Source organism: Suncus etruscus, chromosome 6 (assembly GCF_024139225.1).
Source record: "Suncus etruscus isolate mSunEtr1 chromosome 6, mSunEtr1.pri.cur, whole genome shotgun sequence".
NCBI classification, from domain to species: Eukaryota; Metazoa; Chordata; class Mammalia; order Eulipotyphla; family Soricidae; genus Suncus; species Suncus etruscus.
The window spans coordinates 122,617,468-122,640,149 of NC_064853.1; the positions used below are offsets into that span (position 1 = coordinate 122,617,468).

The following is a 22,682-nucleotide window of genomic DNA, read 5'->3' on the forward strand; positions in this document are numbered from 1 at the left end:
ACAGTGCTTGAACCCCAATTTCTGGACACAGAACAGAAGGACAAGCAGGCTTCTCCAGGCAGCAACAGCCAATATCATTTCCATGTCGCACTTCTGAGCCCTATGCTAAGCACCAAAAGGGGTGCAGGGAGAGAGCCACACGCAAAAGCAAGACATCTTCTGTCAAATGAAGAAGAAAAAAAGCACTTGCTCTAAAATGACTCAGAAACATCACTGCCCATCTGGAATTCAGTGCCCATAGTGGCACCCAGATGCTTGAGACTTTGGAATAACAAAGAGACCCTTTCCCGTAAGACACACAAAGAATCCCTAAAGCAACTGACTTGCTGAGCCCAGATTGGATCTACCTTGGAGAAGGGACAGCAGCAGGGAAAATTTTAGGCAGAGCAAGGGAGCTGAGCAATCAGCTAAGCACTAGGAGGCCAGCCCTGCAGGAAGCTCAAGGGCACCTGGCTCAGGAAGAACCTAGATGGATAGGCTAGCGCCGCAGTAGGCAAACGTCTGCATCCTAGTTCTCTCATCTGTGAAAGCCGGCAAATACTTATCCTGAGGAAGTGCACATCTTCGGCTTGTATGTATGTGGTTCACTCTCAAACCACTTCAGCTCTCCTTAGGGGAAGAGGATGAAAAGTGGGAGAGCAAGAAGGGTAGAGGTAGCATGTGGCAGAAAGGATGGCTTTGAGTCGGGGGTATGATTCTGCTAATGACAGCGGGCTATGCTTACCTCTGGGCCTTTGGTTTCTCAGAATGTTGAATGGGAAGGTAAAGAGGGAGGAGGGAGGGAGAGAGGGTAGATTGAAGAGAGGAAAGAAGGAAAGATGGAAGAAGGGGAAGAAGGAAGAAATAAAGGAAGGAAGGAAGGAAAGATGGAAGAAAGGAATGAAAGAAGGGAGGAACGAAAAGTGAGGAAGAGAGGAAAGATGGAGGGAAATAAGGGAGAAGAAGGATAGAAAGAAAGAAGGATGAAAAGATGGGAGGGAAAAGGAAGGGAAAGGGAGGAAGGAAGGAAGGAAGGAAGGAAGGAAGGAAGGAAGGAAGGAAGGAAGGAAGGAAGGAAGGAAGGAAGGAAGGAAGGAAGGAAGGAAAGAAGGAAGGAAGGAAGAAGAAAGGAAGGAAGAAAGAAGGAAGGAAGGAAAAGAGGGAGGGAGGGAAAGAGAGAGGGAAGGAAGGGAGAAAGGAAGGAAATAAGGAAATGAGGGAGGGAGGAAAAGAAGGTGGGAGGAAGGGAGGGAGGGAGACAGAGAGGGAGAGGGAGGGAGGAGTAGAGGAGTAAGTGCTTTTACTTAGGAAAGACAGCTCAGAATATTGAAGGGTACATGGCATTTCCCATAGTTGATCTGTGCCATCTAGGTTTCAGCAGGTGACTTTGAAATGTACTCTCAGACCCTCGGGGGCCTAGACTATCCCCATGTGAGGAAAGAGCAAGGACAGTGAGGAAACAGTATCTTAGGCAGGGACACGATCTCCTCCTAATTGCCAGCTTTCCCTATCTTAAGCCATGTCTAGCAGCCCCAATGCGAGTGGGTGAAATTGTTGAGAAAAGTTGGAATGCCAAATGAGTGCTGTTCATTCCCAAAGCATGCCTTGTTTCCACACTACTACTGAGTTAGATGCATATCAAGACTGCATAAAAATATAAAAGATATCCTAAGCCAGCATTTTGTTTCATTTAGATGTTTGAAAAACTCTATTTTTGTTTGCTTATTTAAAGGCCCAGCCAGCAATTCTTAGGGCTTACTCTAGCTCTGGGAATCACTCCTGGAGGGCTCAGTGGGCCATGTAAGATGGCAGGGATGGAACCCATGTTGGCTGCATTCATGGCAAGCACTGTTCCCATTGTACTATCTCTCTGCCCCCCCAAAAGACTTCATTTTTAATCAGTCTGTCTCCTCATTTTAAAGGGGGTATTCTTTGCATGCTAATGATTAACCAGAGGAAATAAATCCGAATGCAGTTGGAATCCCGCATGCAGTTATTTGGAGATGGTAGAGAAAAGGGAAAATGAGAACTGACTGGTTCCTGCGGGCCCTGCTTCTCCATCAATTATTCAGCACCCATATACTGCAGTCTCTCACACATTTATCTGTTACATCCATAATAATTATTCCTTCACGAGTGTTTTTTAATAATCATTTGGCATTTTATTAACGTGGGTTATTTATCTTGGGAAGCCTAGTGGAGGTGTGAGTTTGGGACAGAGAGGAGATGGGCTTTCATCAAACCAGCAAAAAGCAACGCAATTTCCAACAAGTATGTCTTTCTTTCTTTCTTTCTTTCTTTCTTTCTTTCTTTCTTTCTTTCTTTCTTTCTTTCTTTCTTTCTTTCTTTCTTTCTTTCTTTCTTTCTTTCTTTCTTTCTTTCTTTCTTTCTTTCTTTCTTTCTTTCTTTCTTTCTTTCTTTCTTTCTTTCTTTCTTTCTTTCCCTGCTCTTGCTTTTGTACCTGTGCAAAACCTATTTGCACACTCCAGTTTCAAGAGTCTAGAATTTTCATTGGTGTTTTCTTTACAGAAGAGGCAATGGGTATCTGACCATTCCAGCACACCCTGCTAGATGGGGCTGCATAAGATCATGCTCATTCAGTGTGGTAAAAAAGATTCTTTTCACAGTCATTTCCATTACATTTATTAAATACATCTGATAAGATCATCTAAGTTTACACTACTGTGCAATCTATTTTATGGCTGTGGATGAATATGTATTTGTGAATATATAGAAGCATATATTTCTTCAAAAATTATATTTGTGTTTATATGATTAGAGGTGTGCTTTTATGGTGAAATTTTTTTTCTCTAAACAAATGGAGTTGGATAGCCTTGGAAATTTTGCTCATGGAAATTTGTTTGTTTATTTTTGTTTTTCATTTGGTTCTGTGACAGCTGTGTGTAATTTCCACTGGATAGTACATAGATTTCTATCTAGAGTCGAAGACATCAGCCAGAGCTGACTCTCAAGGAGTGAAGTGGGTAGTTCTAACACACTGATTTTCAGAGAGATGGTTTGATTCTGCACAAAAGCTGCTTTGCTTCTGTGCTTCTCTCCCAACTGGAATCACTATCCTCTTCCTGTTGAATAGAAAGGGAAACATTTGCACTTTTGTAATAACCCCATTTGTAATAGGGTTAATGGACTTAAAGCAGAAGGTGAAAGGGGGAAAGAGATCCTGATCTGGGAAGAGACTCCAGTGACTATAGTCACAGCTTAGCAGACAGGCAGGAAGTCTCTGCTTAGTGGAGCGTGCGCTTCTGTCCTTGGCCAAATGACTCAGATGCAGAACAGAGACTGGGCATTCAGGCAAGGATGAAGAGGAAACTAGAGCCATTGATGGATTTTTTCTACCTGCTCAAATGCCCAAACAAATATTTGCACTCTGGCACACTTTGGCCCAGGATTGCAACCCAAGTGCCTTCAAGTCATTGAGTGAGGTGAGCAGACACGATAAAGTTATTTCTCTATGATCAGAACAGTGTATGTTGTTTTTTGATGGATTTCAGGGGCCCCAGAGACCACTGTGTCAGGATGAGAATGTGGGACGTCTGCAGATCATCCTTCTCCCCAAATAGAGGAGCTGCTGGCCAGCTCTGTGCATGGCTGAGAGGATCTAGATGGATGGCTACCTGGGTTACTGGACAGATGGCTACCCAGGATTCAACAGCACCAGGGTTCAGCTCTTTACCTCTGCTTTTCACTTTCAGAGGGTGACTCATGTTCTTTTATTAGAACTTGCAAGCCAAAATAAACACTGATTTGCAACATCTGCTGGAGGCCAGGGGAGACTCCACACAAAGTTAAAAAGAAGCTCTTCGTAGTGACCAAACAGACCAGACAAAGCAGGTGGATTTTCCTGGGGAAGGTCTCGGTCCAATCCGTGGCTCCATATGGTCTCCTGAGCAATACCAGAGCATAGAGTCAGGAGTAAATACCTATCCCATACCCTCAGAACCCTACCAGAACCTGTCTGGAAGAGTTTTATTTGAAATACAGGTGGAACGTCTTTTTCAGTACTTGATGTACAATCTAGGATAATGAAGGATAGGGAAATTGCTGTTGAAGTTTATCATCTACTCCCTGCATTTTTTAATATACTTTGGGACAAGAAAGCTCTGTAGTAAGCTCAATTGCTGGTTGTGGTTTTTGTTTGTTTGTGTTTGTTTTAGTGCAGATCTTACATTTTTCCTTGCATAGTTTGTTGCCCTGTGTGTGGCTAACACAGATATAGTCACACACATGAGGTCCTTGAGCAGTGGGTTCCAGGATTCACATCCCTCTTCCCATGAGTGTTCCATGGTTTGGCCAGTCGTCAAACACACATTTAGTCTTGGCCTTGGTCCTGCACAGCCCAGCACAGACTGTAGGAAAAAAGCTAACCTCAGAGACTGTGCTGTAGAGGCTTAGACTCTCCTTTGAGAGAACACAGAATTCCTTCCTTGCTGCCAGAGCCAGTAAACGGACATGCTTAGCCATGCCCATTCATCTTAACCTTGAAGACAACACAATTGACTTGTGAAAGTTCACTATGAAATTTATTTTTAAAACATAAATATCAAAAGTTAATAAAGGAGCCAGAGCAATAGCACAGCAAGAAGGACATTTTCCTTGTATGCAGCCAACCCTGGTTCGATCCCTGGCATCCCATATGATCCCCAGAACCAACCATGAGTGATTTCTAAGAAAAGAACCAGGAGTAATGCCTGAGCACTGCTTGGTGTGGCCCAAAAACAACGTACTAGGGTTAAAGTGATAATACAGAGTGCTTGCTTTGCACATAGCTTACTCAGGTTTGATACCTCTAACACCCTATAGGGTCCCCTTAGCCCACAAGGAATGACCCCTAAGCACAGAGCCTGGAGTCAGCTCTGAACACCACCAGGTGTGACCCCCCACCAAAAAAAAGGAAAACAAAAGTTTATAAGTACATTATGGGGTTATGATTTTCTTTGTCTCTCTACTTTTAATTGTTTTTGTTTGTTCATTTATTTTAAGGCTAGCAAGTCTCCTTAATAAACTCTGCTCTCCTCTCTACTTACCAGAATCTGGGATCCAGACAGGCTTTTTCCCAAGGAGCTTATTATTGTTTTACAGTGAATCTTGGGGAATATCAAAGAATCAGCTTCACACTTCTGTAGTACGGTCATTGTACTAACTCCAGCCACCAAAGTTCCAGTGGCTCTGACTCCAAGCACCCCCTAACCCCCTGCTCACCACCCTAGTATTCATGAGTCTAGGTACTGGTTTTGCTGTTTCTTGTTGTAGTCCATGTTCAGATTCTACATATGGGCAAAACCAACCAGAAATTGTCTCTCACTTTTACACTTACTTTTCTTAGCATCATCACCCCACCCCCATTCCTCCTGTGTAATCTTATCTGCTAATAGACCTTCCATTTCTGGGATCTTTGGTTGATAATAAAAGGCTTTGACCAGAAAGGCAAAAGGGATTTACCTAGATGGAAAAGGAGCAGGAGGAGAGTTGGCTGGAAAAGGCTAGACGCAGAGCAAGCTGACAAGACCATGCTTAAATAGGTTTAAGATTATAGGCCACACATGTTGGCCAGGGAAAATAAAGCTGATATTTCCTGAAGCCTGTTTGTGGATGATTTACTCGCCTCTACCTGAACCTGCTGACCCGCCAGCTGGAGGGGTTTGGAGCCACATGGCCTGGGACAACAGAGAAAAGTCCCTCCATTCATCCCATCACCATCCAAGCTCATCCAAAGGGCTTAATGCAACAGTCCATGTGCTCAGATTCCACATATAGGCAAAACCATCCAGAAATTGTCTCTCACTTTTACACTTACTTTTCTTAGCATCATCACTTCAAATCCTGTTCATTTTGTCACCAAACATCCCAATCTCATTTTTTTTTTTATTTTTTGGGACTACAGCTAACTATGCTCATGGTTTATTCCTAGCTCTCTGCTCAGGGGTCATTCCTGATGGTGCTCAGGAGATTATAGGTGGTTTCAGGGATCAAACCCTGGTCAGCCTTATGCACAACATTTGTCCTGGTAATATCATTCTGGCACCCAATACAAATATTTATTTGTTTATTTTACCATAAAAATGTTTATTATGGGCTGGAGAAATAGTGTAGCAGATAGGAATCAGGTTCCAACCTGATTTCCATTTGGCCCCCAGAATTTGCCAGGAGTTACCCCTGTGCCTATGCACAGCTAGGTGCCCCCAAAACCAAAAAAAAAAATGGTTTAGTGATATTTGACAAGGATGGCATAAGATTGTTTAAAAACAAGCTGGCCACTTTAATCATTTTTATTCTTCTCCATAAGTACAGGATGTCTTATTTTCTTTAAATGGAATTTTTCTGAGGCACTTACATCAAAATTAATAAATATGCACAAATATACAATGAATCTATGCCTATTTATTTTTATTTTTGGGCCAAACCTAGTTGTCCTCAGGGATTACTCCTTTCTCTGCACTCAGGGATCACTCCTGGCAAGCTTGGGGGACCATATGTGGTGCCAGGGATTGAACCTAAGTCTGCTACATGCAAGATAAGTGCCTTACTGTACTATTGCTTAGACCCATGCCCTTAAAAAACAATTAAATTAAACTCTCCAGTTTTTAATTCCTGGAATTTAACCACACTTCTTCTAAGCTCTTTGCCAGAGAATTAATGGTTCCCACATATGAATCACTAAATGCTAAATGTACTCATCAAAGAAAGTGCAATTCATTTGAGAATAACCTAATAAATTACCTGTAATGTTTATCACTGTAACAATACACAATGCCAAGGCAATAAAGGGTTGTACTAAACCAGCCATCAGTTTTCATATAGATGGGCAGTTTTCATTCTTTCTGCAGTTTTCTAAGTATAAAACATGCTATGTCACTTAAGATTTCTTTTCTTTTTTTATTCTTCATTTATGTCTTGAACATTGAAATCCAAAGGGATGGAGGAAAGAAGAATGGTAGTTGTCCTTGATGAAAACACATTGCTAACCCTGACTTTGAATAATCTGAGGGATGTGGGGCAGAAATTAGAACCTGCTGATGAGTGAAGTTCTAGGCTTGCCTTTTTTTGCTCTCTAGAAGAATGCTTGAAGAACCCTGGAATTTCTCTAGCTCTCATCCCTTTACTGCTTTCTTTCTAACAGTGGAAACTTTAACTAAAGTGCTTAATCAGAGTAAGGTTCAAGTGTTTCTTTGTGCTTCTTAACCTGCGATGTCTCTCAGTTTTCAATGATTCATAATACTTTATTATTACTCAAATAGTACTTTCCTTACACACTTCTTTTACACTTGCTAATGCTAGCCCCAGTAAATGAAATTTGTTGTGATAAGACACTATTTTACTCCAGAACATTTCAAATGAGTAGTGAAGGGCCTTTGGTGTTTGGGGGCACAACACAGCAACTTTGTACACTGATATCATAAACAATAGTACTACGTTAACCATGTGGCCTAACTGGCTTCTTAAAGCCAGCCAATAAGGACAGATGATCCCATTACAGAGAACATTTTCTTTCATACATCATGGAAATAAATTACATTCTTGACAAAATGATAGGGATTCACTTAGTATTATTATGTAAATATTCTTATCCACTGTACTCAGTACAGATAGGAGCAACTGTCTCACCCCCAAAATAAAGTTTTTAGGAGCTGGAGTGGTGGCATAAGCAGTAGGGCATTTGCCTTGCTATGCACTAACCTAGGACAGACCGCAGTTTGATCCCCTGGTGTTCCATATGGTCCTCCAAGCCAGGTGCGATTTCTGAGCGCACAGCCAGGAGTAACCCCTGAATGTTACCAGTGTGTTACCAAAAACAAAACAAAAAGTTTTTATTAAATATGATTTTTTAAAAAAGAGTTAGAACTGATGCTTTCCTCTATGATATGGACTCTGGGTGATTCAGGGATGGTGGAGAGTCGTGATCAAGAGTAGAGAATTTAAATTAATGTATGCTTTCTTGTTTATAAATGCCTGATTTTAAAAAGAAAAAAGAGAGTAGAGAATTTGGATTTTTTTCCCTCACAATCCTTCTACTAATCCTATGCTCTAAATTTAACAGAAAAGTCCTCCAAGCCAGGTGCGATTTCTGAGCGCACAGCCAGGAGTAACCCCTGAATGTTACCAGTGTGTTACCAAAAACAAAACAAAAAGTTTTTATTAAATATGATTTTTTAAAAAAGAGTTAGAACTGATGCTTTCCTCTATGATATGGACTCTGGGTGATTCAGGGATGGTGGAGAGTCATGATCAAGAGTAGAGAATTTAAATTAATGTATGCTTTCTTGTTTATAAATGCCTGATTTTAAAAAGAAAAAAGGGAGTAGAGAATTTGGATTTTTTTTTCCTCACAATCCTTCTACTAATCCTATGCTCTAAATTTAACAGAAAAGACCAGAAAAACAGTACAGTGTGGCTTTTCCTATCCAAAATGTTGATGATGCGGTTTACTAAACAATGACCCACTAGGACCAGCGACTTCAGGGTAAAAGATAGCCAAGTCTGCTTTGCGTATGACCACCGTGCTTGGAACATTTATTTCAGAGTGTCTGGGACTGAGGGAGAAAGAAGGGTATGAAAATGAAGCAAGACAGAACCAGAGTCCGGAGCCCTGTCTGTCAGGTGTAAGCCTGCATGCCTGAGTGACATCCTTACTTTTCTTCTCTCTGCTTTCCATCTTTGAGCTAGCAGACACTGGTTACACACAGAAGCCTGCTGATTCAGATATTTCAGAAGGGCCGAAAAAATAGATCACTGAGCTGCCTGCAGGTTTTGTATGATGGAAGAACTGGCTTCAATCAATCCCTGATACTGCATGTCCCGGCCAGGAATGGCTGCAGAGCGTGGCACTGGGAATAGCCCCAGACGTTTCTCCATTCAGAATACAGAAAAAATGCTGCCATTAACCCTGGCTCTTGCCTTCAAGGTTGAGATTTCATACAGAGGTTTGCACACTCCGGGCAAAACTCCTTTCATGCATTTGAACCTTTCCCCCCATTCCTTGTTCTGTTGTAGTTTGTCAGGACAGAGTATATGTCCATGAAGCTCTTGGGAGGCCAGGAATCCAGAAAGACATTATTTTACAATCAAGATCCAAAGAGTCTGAAGAAAGTGAGCATATTTACAGGCTCAAAATATGATGCTTAGAAGCATTGATAAGAAGGATAAGAAAAAGAGGGAAGGAAGGAAGGAAGGAAGGAAGGAAGGAAGGAAGGAAGGAAGGAAGGAAGGAAGGAAGGAAGGAAGGAAGGAAGGAAGGAAGGAAGGAAGGAAGGAAGGAAGGGGAAGGAAGGAAGGAAGGAATGGAGGGAGGAAGGAAGGAAGGAAGGGAGGGAGGGAGGGAGGGAGGGAGGGAGGAAGGAAGGAAGGAAGGAAGGAAGGAAGGAAGGAAGGAAGGAAGGAAGGAAGGAAGGAAGGAAGGAAGGAAGGAAGGAAGGGAGGGAGGGAGGGAGGAAGGAAGGGGAAGGAAGGAGGGAGGGAGGGAGGAAGGAAAGAAAGGGAGGAAGGAAAGAAAGGAAGGAAGGGAGGAAGGAAGGGAGGGAAAGAGGGGAGAAAGAAAAAGAGAGAAGGGAGGAAAGGAGGGAGGGAGAGAGGGAGGGAAAGAGGGAGGGAGGGAGGGAGGGAAGAAGAAAAACTCTTCAAATGCCAGTCCATTGACCAGCTGGCTACTTCCTACCCAGTTTCCATATTGTCAGGAATAATGGTGGGAGGGACAAAGAGGAGGCAAAAATAAAACTGACTTTGGTTCAGAGCCTCAATTATATTCTCTCTTCTTTTAAAACCCCTTTTTACAATTTATTTGATATTTTGAACAGTGGCCAAAAAAGCTATTATAACTATAAAACACATTCATTGCTATAAATCTCATTAAGTCGAACCATCTAATTAAGGTATTGACATGCCTAATTGATACACGGAAGCTGAGGCCGTTTGCATAGTTCATTTCCATATGCTTCTGCTTGAAGTGAGGTTAGGAGCTGGATTTTTCTTGTTCAAGTCTCCCTCCATAAAAATGCTATAGATTCATCTGTCTGACATCCCAGGGGGCCTTTTGCTGCCACTCTTCTTGATTCCCGGCCAGCTTCTCCTCTAAGTGGTGCCACTCAGAGAGGGGTGATGTATTCCCAGCCCAAGTGCCTGTCAGGCCCTCTTATGATCAATAGGAGAATATTTATATTAATAAAGCACCAAGTTAATTAAATAAAACGGTCCTCGGGGTAAACTTAAGATACTAGAGGATGGGCCAGAATCAATAGATTCTGCCATTTGAGCATTAAGTATGTGCCTGGAAATTTGATGCAGCTTTTAAAAACTCACTTTGTAATGTGAAAAGTTTGAAGTCCCCTTGGTACTGGCTGTGGCGGGCAACAGCAAACAGGAAGGGCCTGGAAGACAGACACACCTCCCTCCATCTGGGGCAGGGTCTCTAGGTGTAGGATAAGAGACCTGAGCTCAGAGCAAGGCCAGATCATGGCATCACAGGCTTTCTTGTCCCCCAGCAGCCTTCTAAGCCCCTGGGGAAGAGACTTTGGGCCCCAACCCAGAAGGGTTAAAGTCATTTCTGGGAAGCTCGGGTGCACAGACTCTTCCAGAAGAAGCTCTGCCTCCACAAACACTCACATCACTGCCCCCAAGTGTTTCCACCTGAGGCCTCTAACCTCCTCCCTAGAACCATTTTCCTCTGCATATACCTCACCTCCCTTTCTGCACCTCTCCCTTCTTTGTTTTCTCATTTCAGTATCTGTCCCCACCTACTGTTCTAACTTATTGTCTTCCCTGGAGACCTTTGTCTCTGTCTGTCTACATTCTCTGTGCTTTATCCCTCTGTCTGCCTACCTGTGTCTCTTTCTCCCACTTCTCCTCCTTCACTGTGACTGTGTAGATCTGAGTGTCCTTTTGCCTTTCATCAACTGATCTCTAAGGTCTCTTTCTTAGTTTCCCAGTTCTCCACAGCCAATGTCCTGCCTGCCTGTGCACTCTTTTTCCTTGCAGTTACCAACTCCAATTGGTGTGGAAACAGAAAAAATGGCAGAGATCTCAGCATCTTTTCTGTAGTGTCTACGTCCACCTGCAGAAGTGATGCGCACTTCCTGGCAGGTGACGTCACCCTCACTGTTCCCTTTTTCCTGGTCCACGGGCTATTTTCTTTGCCCTGGCACACATCAGAATCAAGCTCTAAATAAGGATCCTTCATTGCAATGGTGCAGGGCACTAAGGTATTGCTCCTTAGAGGGAGCAAGGTCATTCTGGGAGCTGGTCCTGGTAGCATACATTACTTATCTCCCCACCTTGACTGATGTTCATGTCTCTTGCAGAGGTCCGCACCCCAGGGAGTGCCAGGTGCCCCCAGATTTCTGGGAAGGTGAGGGGAGACAGTCCATGGCCAGATGCTGCTAATCTGTGATGGAACTTTCTTGTTGATGATGTGTGCACCACGTTCTCTTTCATATTCACAAGTAGGGGAAGAGCGTCTATTCTCCTTTGAGCCAGTACAGCACACACGTACCCCAATTTGACAATATGTAAAAGCTGTTAAATGTTCAGTCCTGTGCCCAAAATAGTTTCTCACCACACGAAGCCAGTCATGTGCTGAGGTACCTGTGGAAGGCCACTTTATACTGCAAGCTTGTACCACCCCTACCCTATTCAGCTATCAGTTAACAATGATCTCTCCAAAAATAAATGCATGCTAACTATGTTGCTAATTTACCCCTATGGAGCTCTTTGGCAAAATCAGATGTCACTTTTGCTTGCTTTGGGATGGGGCTTACATTAATTAGATCACACTGGTGGGTGATCTGCTGTGTTGCTTGTGCTTTTCCTTCAGGAGGAAATAGAATAGAATATAGAACAGAGAATGAGTGCTTCAGTATCACCCTCCCCTCCCAGATGGTAATTGAAAACTTGAGCTCTACAAAGAAACATGATTCAAAAGCACATGCACCACCCCCTTGTATTTTGCTAATTACTGCACAGGAAGGTCTTTACCTATAAAATAGGACATCTTAGATCCTAGCCCACCAGGCCACCTTCTGGGAGGTGAATGACAATGTCAAGTCAGCCATTAATCACAAAGTAAGCCAAAGGCACCCTCTCGACTTCCCAGCAATTCCAAAAACATCCCTCCCACTTCCCCACACCCCCCCCCCCCAAGGTCTCATCTCCTAATTGCAAAAGCTTTTTGGTATGGGAATGTCTTGGTGAAGGAGAGAGCACTCAATTTGGGCCATCTCTCCAAAGACACAGGAACAAGGACATTTCTCCAGCTAATCAGCAAATGCTCTGCTCCAGCTCTTGGCCTAAAAGATCGATTTACATAAAGCTACTTTTCAAGATGAATTCATGTCTTTCCCCAGCCCCCACATTCCCTTGTCCAGCCAGCATTAGACATGCAAGTGGATTTCAGATTGACAGTGTCAGCTCCAACAATCGAATTAGGAATGAAAGTCTCCGTGGGCTGCCAAGGGAAGGGGGGACAGTGGGGACGGGTTGGGGTAGGATGTATATCAGCCTCAGTAAAGAATGGATTGTGCAGAGTTGGGACTCTCTCTCTCCAACTCCATTGGGCAGACATGACGCTTCAAACAAAGGTCAAGGAGAAAACACCCCCCATCTTTATCAGACTGGATTCTTTGGGTTCAACACACACATACACACACAGTTTATCGGTTTTGAAAGATGACATGGGGGCTGTCAGATTCATGAGTAGGTCCTCACAATCAAGTCATTTGCAGTGTCCAATTTGTGCATATATTATAAGGACAGCACAACACAATTATACCTGTGGAGTCCACGCTCAGGGGCACATGGGCTAATAGAATCCTAGTGATGGTTTTCTGAACCACTTGTGGACATGGGGTATCTGGCAAGGCATAAATAGCACAATGGGAGTGATACTAAGAGCTCTTTCCAATCCTATGTAATGTAAATGCCTTGTCACTAAATTGTGCTAATCCCAGGGATTAGTGAGCTACTGAGCAGTTCAGCCTCTGTGCCATCCGCTGGAGATCACCAGTCAATTATAATGCTTTTTCATGTGCACAAAGAGCATTAGTTGGGATTGCATAGGATAATCTAATGAAAAGAGCTTCTGGCCGAACTGGAAGTATTGGTTAACTTTGCTGGCCCCAAAAAGGTGGTGATGTGGACTCAGAGGCAGTGTAGTAACTAAGAAGTATCCTGCTCACAAGAAAAATGGCAGTGACAGGACTCTTTTAGGTTAGCCCTAGACCCAGATATTTTCATCTTTGTTTAATTAAAGTAGCATTAGGTTATAATATGATATGAGTAGGAGTCCAGCCTTATAAATCTATGGCAGTCTGTGCTATGTCAGAGTCAGGTCCAATTTCCACTCAACATCATAGTCCTGTTTTACCCAGTTTGCCCACCACCACATCTTCTACTTTTCCTTCTGGAGTCAGAATTTTGAGTACAATGATTTGGAGGGCTTTTGTTATTCACTTATTTCATTTTCTGTGTCTTCCACACAAGTGGCACTGGTGTTTACCTTTTTCCATCCAAATCCATTCACCAAGCCTAAGTGTCTCTTGGTCCATGCAGTTTGCCGCAAATGGCTGTTTCATTTCTTCTTGCAAGCAAGAAGGAAAGCTAAGCCGAGCTCACTGTGTAAATGAATCCCTTTGTTATGGGCACTTAGGTTGTTTCCTACACTTAGGCTTGTGGATAGCACTGAAATGCTCAGGCAGGGGCATCACTGTCTCTTTGAATTTGTGTCATGACATTCATTGAACTATTCCCCAGAAGTAGCCTAACTGAAGTTCTGATTTTGACTTTTCTGTTCTGGCTCGTGGCTGTTGATTGATCCCAGGGCCTTGCGTAAGTTCCTGTGTGCTACTACTTGAACAAAGCCTCTGGCCCCTGATCTTGACTTGTAAGGTGCCTTCCTAGGGTGCCTGACCCTTCTACATTTCTCCCAACAGTGGATCCAGGTTACCTCTCCACGGCATCCTCACCAGCCCTTGCAGATGCTTGTCTGTCTGATGATTGTGTTGCTCTCAACTGGTTCTGGTCTCTCAGTGGACTTTTCTGTGCTTTGCTCTTAAGGGATGTGAACTTCTTTTCATGTGCCTGTCAGCTATCTGTAGATCATCTTTGGAGTTTATTTAACTTGGAAGTTTTCATTTTGCCCTGGTGCTCTCTCTATTTTCTCTCTTCCCATCCTCTCACCCAAATGTAACTCCACATTGGATCCTTTCGGTGGGCTCCAACTCTGAGATTTTCTCTTTCCCTGGCAACCAGCAGGTCCTGGGCTGCCACGTCCAATTTCTCCTTGTTCTGGATCCACATAGTCCCCCAGATATTGGTTGTGTGTGATACCTTGAGCAGTTGAATCATGGCTGGTGACTTGTGGGTTGTATAAAATGCATACCAAATTCTGAGGACTTGGAAAGGAAAAAAGAACATAAAGTAACCCATTTGCTAATGTTCACACTGATTTCATGCTGACGTGATGATATTTCACCCATATGCTAAGAGCCTTCAAGCAGAGAGAGTTGAGGGCCAGAGCAACTCACCATCCTCTGCCAGAGGTTCAAGAGCTCATGAATAATTAGAATCTTCTGTAAACTCTTCCCTGAGAGGGGCTAGAGTACCATGAGTAAAGGGCTCTAGTGGCTGGCCCATATTTGATCTCCAGCATCCCATATGGTTCCCTGAGTATTATTCAGGAATAATTCCTGAATACAGAGGCAGGAGTAACCCCTGAGCATCACTGGGAGGAGTCCCACCACCAAGAAAAATATTTGGGGACCAGAGAGATAGCACCGAGTGCAGGGTGCTTTTTCTGCATACAGCCATAACAGATTTGATCCCCAGTATCCCCTCTGGTTCCCTGAGTTTCACCAGGAGTGATCTCTGTGTGCAGAGCCCAAAGCATGTAATGAATGATCCCCCTGCACCCTTGCAAATGTCTGCCTTGATGCAAAAAAGGACCTTTTTAAAAAAAAAAAAAAACTGTGAAAGGAGAGACTGGGGACCTGAGCCAAGCAAAGCTGTGAAAGAACTCTGGTTTGGTTAGGTGTAAGTAGCAGAGAGAGTTCAAACACAGGGTTAGTCGCCGCTTTATCTCTTCTTTGTAGTTTCTCCATGTTTGTATTCTGATTACATATGCGAAGGGTCCATGTATTTGGATCTGTGATCAGTGTGAATGTGTGAATACAGGAGAGAACTCGTGTGATTGTGCTCATTTCCTGGTATTCAGTGTCTCAGACCTGGAGCACATTTTAGCAGCTCAGTCTATTTCACTGAGCCAAGCCAGTGTGGAATCTACCTGTATTAAACTTGTCTGGGATGTTCCCCATGATCATGGCAGAGGAGGCAGAAAGAAGGAGTGAGGGAGAAAATGTCTTAGATTCTGGCTACCCTGGTAGGAGACTCAGAAGTGACTGTTGGCTAATTCCCTATACACAGAGATTCTTTAGCTCCCTGAGGTGGGTGGCAGTTCTTTCAGATGCTTCCGGACTCCTCTGTGATCTCCTTGGGACAAAGGATGTATGAGGCGCCCTGCTGGAGACATAGATTGGGAGCCTCATTTGGTCTTGACAGTGACCCAATTGCAAACATATAATCTGGTTTATTAAGATAAATTGTCTGCAGAAGAGATTCACCTTTTCAGATCAATCTTCCCTGAAGTCTACATTGTAAAATCCCCCGGGAACAATGTTTCCTGAATGTCTGTCTCCATTGCTTATAAAATCAAGTGAGCAAATCAGGGTCTTTTGTTGCCAGAGCAGTGAACTGTCCGTAGAATGATCCAGATTCCTGTCGACTAGAGTGGGGAGTCATGGCTAGTCCTGGCCAGAGTGGAAGTGTTAAAAGTACAAGAAACATTCAATTCCAGGATTTTCCAGGAAACTGCTTTTAGTCTCTATCTTGGTTTGAATCAATCCATAAGGTACAAATAGTTCCCCTACCTCTACCCTGGACAATACATAAGCAAGTGGTTGATTTTAGGTCAACAGGAAACAGGTACAGGCAAAATCTTTGACTCCCCGATCCCAAATCCAATCCAATCCCATTATAGCATCTAAATGCTTTCAGATCACACCTCCTCCCTGTGCATTGCCTAATCAAGAGCTGATGGTTTGTTTGGTTTGTTTGTTTTTTTTTTTTAATGCTAGTGAAAGGGATCCTGACTGATCTCACTGAAGTTGTCTATAGAAGCAGGCAAAGAAGGTTGGTCAGTGCTCAGCTTTCTCTGGTCAGTTAGCTTCCCCTGAGTTCTCTTGATTGATATTTACTACTGAATATGAAAGTTCTTAGATTTTTTTTTACTTTTCATGGAAACTAGCTTGGAAGCAGCCTTGAATCCTTGTTTGAGGGTTGTTCCCATGGTCCTATTTGCTGATGATGACTCCAATCTTCTGGTCTTTATACTTTTTGCTGAAGGCCATGGCTGCAGCTTTCTTAAGCAGTCCTCTTTTGGGTCCCAAGAGTCACTTTGTCCATCCAATAGAATAGCAAGCAGGACAGGATTTGCATTTCCTTAGGTGGTTTCTGGCCACCATTTGTCTGATGTTCTGCTATAAAGGCCCAGTTCTCTTGCCTAGAGGGAGCCTCTCAGGATATTGGACTCAAGCTCCAATCTGCCTTAATTGTCCTATAGTCCCCTTCCCCAGCCTGTTTTTTCCTCTTCTTACTGATTTCTTCTAGCATTTTGTCAATCTGGCATTTAACCATTCTCACTTCTCGGCTCTGTTTGTGTTTCTGATTAAGTCTAGTCAAAGACAGACCTTCTCTCCTGAATCGACCTCTTACGTTTCATCCAAAAGAATCAAGAACAATAATACAACAGGTAGGGTTTACAGATTCAGGTTCAATCCTTGGTTCCTCATATTGTCCCCTGAGTCCCACCAGGAATCACCCATAAGCACAGAATCAGGAATGAGCCCTAAGCACTGCTTGTTATGCAATTGCCCTTAAAAAAGAACACAAAAGAAAAGAAGACATGAGGCCAGAGAGATAGTACAGCAGGTAGGATGCTTGTGTTTCATTCTTTACAAATGAATAGAGTCCTGAAAAACATCTCCTGTCACATAAATCTAAAGCCACAGAGAAGCAAGTCACAAAATGAAAGAAGTGCCCATTCACTGAATGAGTCCCTCCAGGGTTAGAAGTGCTATGTACTCTGTGTCTCTATCCATCATATCTCTAACATTAATACCTCAACTGTAGCACTAAGGAAACTGAGGCCCAGAGCCTAAGGCTTTGTCATGCAGATAATAAATGACTGCATTCCTGTCAGAAGTAGGAATTCTGGGGCTGGAGCAGTGATATGAAGCAGTAAGGCATATGCCTCGCCGGCACTAGCCTAGGATGGACCACGGTCTGATCCCCCGGCATTCCCTATGGTCCCCTATGGTTCCCTAAGCCAGGAGCAATTTCTGAGTGCATAGCCAGGAGTAACCCCTGAGCATCACTGGGTATGGCCCCAACAAAACAAAACAAACAAAAAAATGACAGGAATTCCCCAGGAATTTGGGGATGCTTCCAAGTCCCCCTTGAGTAACTTCAGAAGTTCTGAGCTTAGCATCTGGGAGCAATTCACAAAATGTAGTTTAACCTTTGGGAGCATAGATGACTCTCAGATGGCACACAGGTCATTCTTCCCTACTCCTTCAGTCAAGATAGCCTTCCTGCTCTCACACAGGTCATTCTTCCCTACTCCTTCAGTCAAGATAGCCTTCCTGCTCTGGCCTGGTGAGCTTACCTGGTAACTTGAGGTGGCCAGGACAGAGTATAGGGGGTGACTGATCCCTCACAGTCATTCTAAGAACAAAGTGTGCCCAGCATGGCAGAAAGATGCCCTAAGATGCATTTCTGAAGCTCCTGGAACTAGACAAATCTCTCCATCCATTTATCAAAGTCTTCGCCCATGCCCATTCGTTTCAAGGGAGATGAAGCAATAATAAATTTGCAAAGAAAGTTAATCTGTGTCCAAAGCATTTTAGTAAATTAAAAAGAGGAGGAGGGAGCAGGTTGGCTGCAAGGGGGATATATTGGTCCTTGCCAGCTCCTATTTGACTAACTGTCTTCTAAAGAAGTTTACCCCAGTCCTATGTTTGGCGATTGGAATAATCTGTCAGTTAATCATTTTCCGGAAGCAAGAAAATGCACTTTAGCTAATGCAGTTGTCCGTTTCTTCCAGAACCCTAATTATTTAAAAAGGCCTCTTGATCCCCATCCCCAACTTCCTAGCTCCGGGTGCCATTTTCAACTGCCTCTTTCCTCTGTCTCTCTAGAATGCAAACACTCCAACCACCCCTCTTTAAGCTTACCCCTCCTCCAACCTTATAGCTTTTGTTGAATTATTTTCTTTATGGCTGCAAGATCCCCAATCCCCTCTCAGCACTTCCCCTTGGAAGAAGAGACCTGAAACCCCCAACAGGCAGTCGGCCTGGACCAAACTCTTGGGCCCTACAGATAGTGATGAGCATTTTTACTTTCTTCTTTATAGTGTCAGCCAAACACAAGTGGGTCTTGTCTCTCTCAAGAATCAGGCTTAACAATGGCTCTGTGCTCCGGCCTCACTCTAAGATTAAACACACTATTAGGAACCCTCACAAAGTACCCCCAGATAATTATGAAGGGACAGTCCAACCCTCAGCCTTCATCCACACCCCATCAGTAACTCCATTCGAGCCACCAGCTTGTCAGCCTGTCAGAGGTAGTTATGAAATCAATACACAGCTGTGTAGATGGATGGATGACAGTGCTGCTGTCAAACTCGAGAGGAGATACTCAATGGAAAATAAAAATGAATAAAATTCGCAAGCGGAGCATAGTGGGGAACAATTAAAGACCCTGCTGGCTAGCTACCATTTTACTCCACTGAGGAGGCACAAGTCCAGTGCAGGTAGAAAGAAAATCATTCTGGAAACAGCCTCCTAAGTGAGGGCAGGCATGGAGGGTTTCATGCAAGGAGATGCACACAAAGACCAAGACAGGGTGTTGTTCCCCTGGGAGCTCTAGCACCCACAAAGCTTTCTGCTTCAATCCAGCTATCTTCTCTGGTTCCCACAGTATTGCCCACCAGAGCCTGGGTGCAGATTCATTTCCTACATATGCTGGGGGCTTCTGATACCTAAGAGGTTAATATGCTGCTGTCACTTGTAACCTGGTTGGAATTTCAAACAGGAATTAAGCTGATAGTTAAAAACATCGCGCAACACACACACACACACACACACACACACACACACACACACACACACCACCTAATTTGGACCACCAACTTTTTGCCAGAAATGTGACTAAGATTTGTGACCAGAGACCCAGCAGGCCAGACTGGTTCTTTGGTTGGTGTCCTAGTCACTAGCCAGGCTTAGTGTCTACAGAGCCATGGAGGACAACCCTAATGCTGGTGGGAAATTGCATTAGGAGAATGACAGGCCCCATCCCCCCTTGTCTCTTGGGGGCTGATGGAGAGTAGTGGCATGGTCTTGGTGACATGTGCTGACCTCTGCTGTCATCAGGGACTCTGTTCAGTGCTCTAACTCCAGTCTGGAGCCCTGCTCATTAAATCAGGCCTTACCAGGGGAGCCAAGAGAGCACTGGGACACACCTAAATGTACTTACATCCCATGCACACAGAGGAAGCTGGACTTGAGGGGAGAGGATGTGTCCTGCTTTTCAGCTCTGGGGTCAGGCCTGTACAGAGAGCAGCATTCTGTCCCCAACTCTGTGTCTGGCTCTGAGACCTCACAGAGTGCCCCAGGCAAGCCCCTCTTGATAGGGTCAGCAGACAAATGTATATCTTGTCTCCTATCCTCTACTTGCTACCTACCTTTTGGGTGCAGAAGGTCCAGCTTTCACAGAGAAGGCAAGGATCTGTCCATTCCAGGAGAGCTCCGGGAAATGGCTATGGGGGATCCATTGATGCCCCAGGGCTCAGTGATGGCTCAGCCTAGGATGTTGCTTCCAACAGAGGCCAAACCCAGCATGGGAGCTGGACATGGGTGCCCAGATCCTTGCTCCTTGAAGTGGCAAACAAATGAACAACCTGCTGTGGGATTGCAGAGCTGTCCGTGCTGGGGCATGGTAGGGAGACTGTGAGTGGTTATGGGCACATGTTCTAACAAAGTAAGCAAAAGAGGAGACCCTGGACTCCCATTCCTACTGGGCTGTGAAATCATCTTAGTCAACTCTGTTTATTTCCTACTCCCAGTAAATATATATAACTCCTACTCCCAGTCGGTATCTGTAACTGTCTGAGCTGGTACCTTTTTGTTTTGTTTAGTTATTTTTGGTTTGGGGTGGCACCTGGCAATGTTCATACATTACTCCTGTTTCTGCACTCAGGAATTACTTCTGGAAATTCTCAGGGGACCATATGCCAGGGATCAAATTCTGGTTGGCCACATGCAAGGCAAGCACCGCACCCTCCATACTGAACTGTCTCTTGGTCCCTGGACAGAGGATACCTTTGAACCTTAGCATTTGAGAACATTGGTCCTAAGACAAACCTTTGCTCTGTGTGTGTATGTGCATATATGTGTGAATATATGTGTGTATAAGTATACAATGTCTCTGGTGTTTGCTGAACCTTTTGGGGGGGTGCATAAGTGTGAGTGTATACAATATGCCTGGTGTGTGTCTGAGTATCTGAGTATGTGCAGGGATATATGTGATGATGTGTGAGTTTGTGTGAGATTATGTGTGAATGTATGTATGTGTATTAAGTTATGTGTGTGGAGATGTGTGTGAGTTGATTCTGTGTGATTGTGTTGATTGTGAGTTGTGTGTGTATGTACATATATGAAATATCTGGTGATTGGAGCCTTCCCACAAGAGAAAGTGTGTCTTTGGAATCTGTAGAAAAGAGTGCTGTTTGCCCATTCCACCTCACCTCTGCCTCACACCCCTTTTTCCCTCCATCTTGATGCTTCCACTTCCTGTGTCTGTAGAGAATTAGAGTCCCAAAGACAGGTACATGGTGTTCCTGGGTTTCTACCATATGGATCATTCCCTGAGCTCCATAACCAGCTCAAGATCAAGTAAAACCAAGTCTGGGTGGAAAAAAAAATGCAGAAAGCACAGTGGAAAAGGGAGTCTGTGTCTCAGAGAAAATGGAGGTGGTGAGGATGTTCCCAAAGCGATGGGCATGGCTGGGTTATGTCACCCAGTCCTGCCTTTCTCCTCACAGCTGCACCTTAGCACTTTGTAATGCTCCTTGAGGTCTCTCATGGGGCCTGTTTTGGATGAGTGTATGGAAATGCATGAATTTTTTGTTTGTTTTGGGCCACACCTGGTAACGCTAAGGGGTTACTCCTGGCTCTGCGCTCAGAAATTGTTCCTGGCTTGGGGGACCTTATGGGATGCTGGGGGATCAAACCATGGTCTGTCCTAGGTCAGCCACGTGCAAGGCAAATGCCCTACTACAGTGCCATCGCTCCAGCCCTGGAAATGCGTGAATTTTGCATGCCTGTCTCTGATGATCAGGGAGCCCCAGGAGTGGGAATGGACTCTGGCCTCTAATATGGGCTGATGCCCACCCCCTCAGGAACTCAGCGGGGCCCTGTGTAGGCAGCCAAAGTGATGGGAAACTGGGCAGTGGGAAACTGGGCAGTGCTGGCCAGTAGTGAGGGGCAGGGAGTAGATTGATGTGTGTGCAACAACTGACCTAGCAGCCTGACTCATGGCCTGAGACCACCCACCAAGCCCACCCTGCTGGCCTCCCAATGACTGGCTCAGCAGAGGCAGCCTCTGCAGGCAGTGAGAGGCTCGTGGCCACACCCCCAGGCCCTGGGCTACAGTTTGCTCTTATGGAGAAAGAGGAGAAAACCAGCCTTGGCCCCTAACTATGTACCTCTTTCTTTTTTTCTTTAATTTTTTTATTTAAACAACTTTATTACATACATGATTGTGTTTGGGTTTCAGTCATGTAAAGAACACCACCCATCACCAGTGCAACATTCCCATCACCAATGTTCCAAATCTCCCTCCTCCCCACCCAACCCCCGCCTGTACTCTAGACGGGCTTTCTATTTCCCTTGTACATTCTCATTATTAGGATAGTTCGAAACTTAGTTGCACCTCTTTCTTTTAGGGACCTGAGTGACAACCAGATCCTGGGCATCCCGAGGAAGGCGTTCCGAGGCATTGCTGATGTCAAGAACCTGTGAGTGATGTTTCCTCTGTGTTTGCTACAGTTGTTCATGCGTGACTCTGGACAGAGCTGGGCTGGTGGGCAGGAACACAACCTCAGGCCAGGGACCTGGAGAGAGGCTAAGGTTTGCACTTCCCTGGATCCACATGTCTAATGCCAAGACAGCCCCCCACCAAAGTCCTGTTGATCTCACCCTAGTTATTGGTCTTGTTTGAACATTGTGGTGTCAGGGCTGGGTCAGAGCTGCACACACCTTCCCTTTAGTCCCTCTGTGGTCTGGGGCTAAGCCAGTGTGCTTCTAAGTTATTTTCTGTCGTGCCCCCCTAGGAAGAGAAAGCATTTTTCACGCCCCCCCATGCGACTGTAAATAGTATCTTTATTTTAAAAAACTTTAACCTGCAAAATAAAAATATATAAAATAATTTGAGCTGATTTTTTAAATCAGAGGTGATGTCTGGATTAATGGCTACAATGAGCATAGCCTTTCAAAGTGGGGTTTGAAGCAGGACACGGCAACTCTCAGCTCCAGAGACATACAGAGACATAAACACGGGGCTTAGCTTGTTATGACAGTGTTTGCCGA

The 22,682-nt window shown here is 44.3% G+C and overlaps 1 protein-coding gene across 1 annotated transcript in view; it reads left to right on the forward strand.

Moving 5' to 3' along the window:
• Nucleotides 1–22,682, forward strand: part of SLIT3 (slit guidance ligand 3) — a 527,919-nt gene that overhangs the window by 376,251 nt on the left and 128,986 nt on the right. The window contains exon 5 of the mRNA XM_049774569.1: nt 22,040–22,111. Within this exon, the coding sequence (XP_049630526.1) occupies nt 22,040–22,111 (72 nt within the window). The remainder of the gene's footprint in view (nt 1–22,039; nt 22,112–22,682) is intronic.